Below are 6252 nucleotides of genomic sequence, written 5' to 3'. Positions count from 1 at the left end.
GATAGATAGATAGATAGATCAATAAACAGGCTTTCATACAAGTTTAGGCTTTGTGTCAGATTGAATAAGAGTTCCCACCTCTTCATTTAATGCTGTGATCTATAAATCTGTGTCCACCACAGACCAGCAGGGTTTTTAATATTATTAATATTATTAATATTATTAATGTTTTATGATGCTAATAAATGTTTGTTTACATCAGACACATTGTAACTACAGCAGTAAAATGTGACTTTATTTCAGATATTGAAGGTTTTAATAAAATAATCTTAAATATTTTAGGACAACCAAGCAGCGGTGACGGTAATCAGTGTAATACTAATATATTTACATATTCTGTAGCTCGTATTCAGTTCATGGCAGCGGTTGAACATTGAGAGCAGCCGTGTTTTCAAGTGTTTTTCTCTGTTTGCAGCAGCTCCACCTGTGAAGCTTCAAAATGAAAAATAAAACCGCCCAGAGGCAGGAAGTGTGGTTACATCGTCGTAACTTAGACACCGGAAGCTTTACCCCCCACTCCAACCTGCCCCCCCCTGCAGGAGCCCTGCATTATACAACAGGTTCACAACTGCGGGGAGGGCTGCAGCGCTGCACATCTCACAGGCTTAAAGAAGGCGTGTGTGTGGGTGTGAGAGAGAATCTCAATATCAGGATCAATCAGTCTGCACAGTTTAATACAGATAACGACAGATTTAATGGGATTAAACTAGATTTTATATAATAAAACCAAAAGTAAAGTCAAACTATTAAACAGTTGCTTCACGTTATAATTAAACAGGATTTAATGGCGTTCAGCTCGAGCTGCAGCTGAGTTCTACTTTTATACCACATGTTTAATCTGTAAAATGATTTGGTTATAAGTATGTGGGACATTACCTCAGAAAAACTAAAACAAATAAAGAAAATAAAGTTTACTGCACCACAGCAGCACGCAAACACTGTTTAACTGGAAGTTAAAGACAGCAGCAGCTTATTTTCTGCAGGGTTTCTGAGATATTGACCTGAATATTTGGGGGTTTTGAACTGTTGCTCAAATAAAAAAGGTTATTTGATGTCAATGGGCTTTTTTTAAACCCGTTTATTAAAATGTTATGGACCAAAGGATTAAACACTGATCTGATGGTTGTATGTCTCTCTCCTTTTAGCGCCTAATTTATAAAGAAATCTTCTATTAATAGTTCAACTTACTCTGAAAAGGTCCAGCGTGTAGGATTTAGTTGCAGATTACAACTCCCTCGCTTCACCCTCCACTTCTAAGCATGAAGGAGAAACTACGGAGGCCGAAAAACACACGAAAAATGCAAATGCCCCGATGTAGAGCCAGAGAGGTTTGTCCCTTCTGGGTGACTGTAGAAAGATGATTCTGGTGTTCAGCTGATTACACACTAATGAAAACATACCTATTAATATAATATTCCAATAAATCAACCTGCTTCCTTCAGGGGCCTTTTCTATCGTTAATAAACGGACTCATATTGGATTGATATTTTATATTATATTCAAACAATGAACTCAAACAGTGAACTCTGCAGGACGTTTGTGTAAAACCAGAGTTTTGGATGAAATATGAGCAGATTATTTTCTGTTTAGGGAACTTTTTATTTGTATTATGTATCTTTTAATAATTTCTAACAATCATACAAACTTAATATGATTCTTTTTTCTTTACCTAACAGTTTACATTCACTCTTCTTCACAGAAGTGAACTAAATGCTGAGCTATAGATCTACTGTGTATATATTAATTTAGTTTTCTTACACGCCTTAAAATCAAGAAGGCTTTGCGACCCCCCTGTGAAGCTTTGGCGACCCCTGGTGCTCGTGGTCGGGAACCACCGTCCCGGCCTTTAATTTAAGTCTGTTTCAGTGTCTGTCCCACTGACTCAGGGTCTCTACAGTAACGAAGGTGACTCGTGCCAGCTTCTAACCATGACAACCAAGTATTGCGGGGTAATGTGGTCCTGACCTGCGTTTAGTATTTCAGCTCTATTAATAGTCACCTCTCCACCACGGAGACACACACACACACACACACAGCTCTCTGGCAGGCCTCAAATATCACCATACCGCCACCGAGTCGGAGATCAAACCTGCTGCAGAGGCATCGCCAGCGTTACTGATTCTTTCTGTTTTTATGAAGAAAGGTGCTCAGCCACTCAGCTGCTGTTTACCTGGAGGTACGGGTGGTTTCATTCTAGATCAGAGAGCTGGTTTGTTATCTCACTTTATGGTTTTTAGGCGTGAACTCGACTTACCTGTCCTCACACTTTAAGACAATTTAGATTTCTGTTGATGTTTCCGTGTGTGGAGATGTTTGCCTGCTGAAGTTTTGACAACCAGCTGGAGCAGACGAGGTTTTGAGTCAGCCAGCTCTTGTGGTTACTGTGTCAAGGGTGATAAAACAAGCCTCTCTCTCTCTCTCTGTCTCTTCCTCTCAGGTTGTTTAAAGGCGGAAAAAGGCAGCAAACCTCCTCCTCTTCCTCTGCCAGCCTCTCTTTCCTCTGGAGGAAGAAGGGCCAGTCGGCGTGTGCTGCGGCGGAGGAAAGGTGGTTGACGGCGACTCAGAGACCAGAGCTCCTGAGACAGCCAACAGTCCCGTCGCTGGGTCTCCTGGAGGCTGTTTGGATATTTGGGTGCAGCCATGTCGCCGTTCCTGCGGATTGGGTTCTCCCAGTTCGAGATCGATCCCGATCTGGCCTACCAGGAAGAGGTGCTGAACCCGTACTGTGCTGTTTACATGAAGGAAGCCATTGACACAGGTTAGTGATGTGGTTCTTGTGATTATAAATCTGTAAAATGTCAGAAAATAGTGAAGAATGCTCGTCACAGTTTCATCTTCATGTCTGAATATATAAAATAATGATTATAAAAACAGAACAATATCAATAACCTGCTGGAACTGATTGATCGGTTATCAGAATCATTGGCAACTGATTTTCTGTCCATTGACTAATCGGTTAATCGACTAATTGTTAAAGTGCTATGAGTGATGTCACCAGAGTCAGACCGACATCACAGCGTCTGGTTCCAACGCGCCAATAATTGATTACGTACACATTTATTGTGGAATCGCCTAGGTTACATTTTAGCCGTTGTAATAGCATTCAGATAATAAACTATGGTATAAAGGCTCATTGATAAATCAAATAGGCAGTCAACAGATAATTAATCATCAACTATTTTGATAATCAACTGATTATTTGGATAATTTTTCATGTTTCATTGTTTTTTATGAAAATGTGCTTATTTTATTTGTCTTATATGATAGAACACTTAATTTCTTTGAGGTTTGGACTGTTTTCTGAAGTGAAATTATTTTCTGATTTTACAGACAAAATGATTATTGAGGAGAATTGATTGGTAATTAAACTGTAATTAAACCGTCTTTTCGACCCTGACCAAGAACAGTCTCAGGTGGTAACACAATGAATTACACTGTTCTCATATAAAACACATTTATTACATGTTCATGTGTTTCTTAAAGCCTTTTAACAGGCTGCTGACACTCAACAGTAATTCAGCATTAATTCCACTTCGTGAAAGCTTCTACATTTGCTCCATATGTTCACCGGCTCTTTCTCAGAAATGAAAGCCTCTGCAAACTAGGAAGTTTAATGTTCAGTTAAGCTGCAGCAGTGGGTGGAGTAAATATAGGAATGTGGAAGTAGTATCTTTATTTTTAGATTATGTTTGATATTAGATTACAGAGCAAAATGCCAACAGCAGTCTCACAGAACTTTCTTATTTTCACTTTCATTTTAAAAGAAGTTATAATACAATTAATGCTCCTCACACTGTTACAGATTGTACTATAAATGTTTAAAATATGCTTTATTTTTGGACATTTTTGAACGTCTTCCTTGCAGTTGTTGATTCACATTCATGGTCACAACTTTGGGAAACTTCCCAGCGTGATAACAGACGCACAGCAGATATCTTTGGTCTGCATCTGGCTATCTTTAAACCGCTGGCGAACACGAGAGCAAGCAAGAGCTAAAAACAGAGAGAGAGAGTGGAAAGAGGAGGGCTCTGATGCTTCTTTTCCTCTTGAAAACCACACGAATGGTCCTACGAGGCCGCGCAGAGAGGCCCTTTGTGTGTGGAGTTCATCTACAGACTCGCTAGGAGGGAAAATGCCATTTAGTTATATTTCACCTAAAGCTTTTTAATGTGCGATCACATACTGATACAACTCGTGTGTTTGCATTGAAACCAACACGCACAACAACCAGTTTTAACTCTATTTAAGTTGTGGACATCAAAGCTTTAGTGGTGTCAGACTTTGTGACAGACACACTGGCTCAGCAGCACCAGCTCGATGTGCTCTATAAAGAAGCCTCTTCGACCACTAAAGTCCAACCAACTACATTTTCCACCATTTTGAATATTTGAACCGTCGGTCCGATCGCTACCAGATCTTCCATAGATCATCACTGGGTGAAGCTGATCAGTAGTCACATAAGACTTATTGATATCTTATTTAAATTTCAAGATATTGATCAATGAGCTTCAAAAGGAGGCGTTGGTCATCACATAAACAGACAGAAGTCAGCAACCATTGGGCCGATCATCACAAAACTCATAGGATACGACCGGATAGGTGCCTGAAACATATCCTGAAAGTTTCATCTAAATCTTCCACTAGGGGGCGCTACACATGCAAAAAATGGGTGTGGAATAATAAATCAGTCCTGACTGTACGACTATTTTGACATTTCTAACTTCTTCTAATCTATCAGTCTAAAGTTATTTTTTGTATTACTTAATTAAATATTTACAATAATATGACATTTTGTAGATTAAAAATTTAAAATATATCAAGTAAACATAAGTGTAAAATGTTTCATTACAAAGACTTAGTTTTTGTTTCAGGGTGCTCTTTAATGCAAAATGTTCCTCTGCAGCAGCATGTAGCTTAAAGATTACAGATCAAAATACCTTTATTTATATCTATATTTATTCTGTATTTTTTGTAATTCCCATGAAAAGAACATAACCAACGATGTCTCTCTCTCTCTGACGTCCCTTCAGGCCCAGTGGTTCCTGCCAAAAAGAATAAATCCTTAAAACAGCTCATAAATATATTGTTTTATAAAAAGAGTCCATGTAGACTTTAGCAAATGTTTAAAGAAGTAACATTTGTTGGGGACTATTTTCAGCGGCGGATTAATCCATATTTGGTGCTTTGATGAGTTCCAGCAGCAGGACTGTGTTTGTGAGCCTGAGTCAGGGCAAACAGAACATATATCAGGATTAAGTGCGTCAGCTGGATGAATTCATGGTCGACTTTCGTCTTTTCATGGTAGAAAAACTTCCAGTTTTATCATTTAAAGGAGGCGTTTTCATGTGAATGTTCAAAAACACGACATGAAAATAAAAACGCTGTCTGTCGCTCGTGTAACCGACTCTAAGCAGTTTCCTTTTTTTGCTGTGGATACCCACCCCCCCCCCGTCACAGCTCGTCACTGCAGTGGAACAGTAGCCCATTCTTGTTTAACTTCCACTTTTTAAATGAGGCGAACCTGCACGCTGAGTTGTATGGAGGACCGAAACCACCAAAATCTTTTAAAATAATGTAAAAAATAAATGAAGGCATTAATTGATTTATAATATGTGAAATAAATAAATATTTGTTTTAATTTGCTTTTCTATTTATTTACCTTTGTATTAATTCCCCTATTTATTTACTGTCCCATTTACTTTTCCATTTTATTTATTAATCCCCAAACTTATTTATTTTTGTGACTTCTTTTAACTCTTTATGGGTGTGTTTAAAATCATGCTAAAGATGACGTCAGATTGGGTACGCAGTGTGTTTCAGCTGTGATTGTTGCGAACGGAAAAATGCCGGATATATAAACTAGATTAGCAAATATGCAGCGTGAGTTTACTGCACATACTCAACCGCCCCATAATGCATTGCGTCTCATCAGACCAGTCAGACTACAAAGTTCACTTTTGAGAATATTTGATGTGAGAAATTTTGAAACAGATTTTGAATATCTGCAGTATTTTTATTTATTTATGGAAATTGATTGAAAATTTGCTCAAACATTTTCGGAGCTCCATTATCACCAGCGGGATGTAGCCAGTTGACATTTCTATCAAGACAAATGCAAATATGTACGTCTACAAGCTGCTTTTAACTGGATCAAACAACATATGCAACTTGCAGAAGGTGTAATTGATTGATAATGTATAATTCCCCAAGTAATCATTAATCAAATCGCAATATGATTTTTTTTACCATATC

At 38.3% G+C, this 6252-nt stretch overlaps 1 protein-coding gene across 1 annotated transcript in view; it reads left to right on the top strand.

The window, feature by feature from the left end:
* Positions 1–2017: 2017 nt before the first annotated feature.
* The window catches only part of prkcq (protein kinase C, theta), a gene marked incomplete at its 3' end in the record, with an annotated part of 16693 nt that continues 12458 nt past the window's right edge, over positions 2018–6252 (top strand). Inside the window, 2 exon segments of the mRNA XM_035674313.1 lie at positions 2018–2176; positions 2438–2758. Coding sequence (XP_035530206.1) covers positions 2641–2758 — 118 coding nt within the window.

The sequence above is a fragment of the Morone saxatilis genome, unplaced genomic scaffold, assembly GCF_004916995.1.
Source record: "Morone saxatilis isolate NCDOM2014 unplaced genomic scaffold, NCSU_SB_2.0 Contig10, whole genome shotgun sequence".
In the NCBI taxonomy this organism is placed as follows: domain Eukaryota; kingdom Metazoa; phylum Chordata; class Actinopteri; family Moronidae; genus Morone; species Morone saxatilis.
Note: the sequence above shows the minus strand (reverse complement) of the source record. Positions and strands in the feature narration are given on the sequence as shown.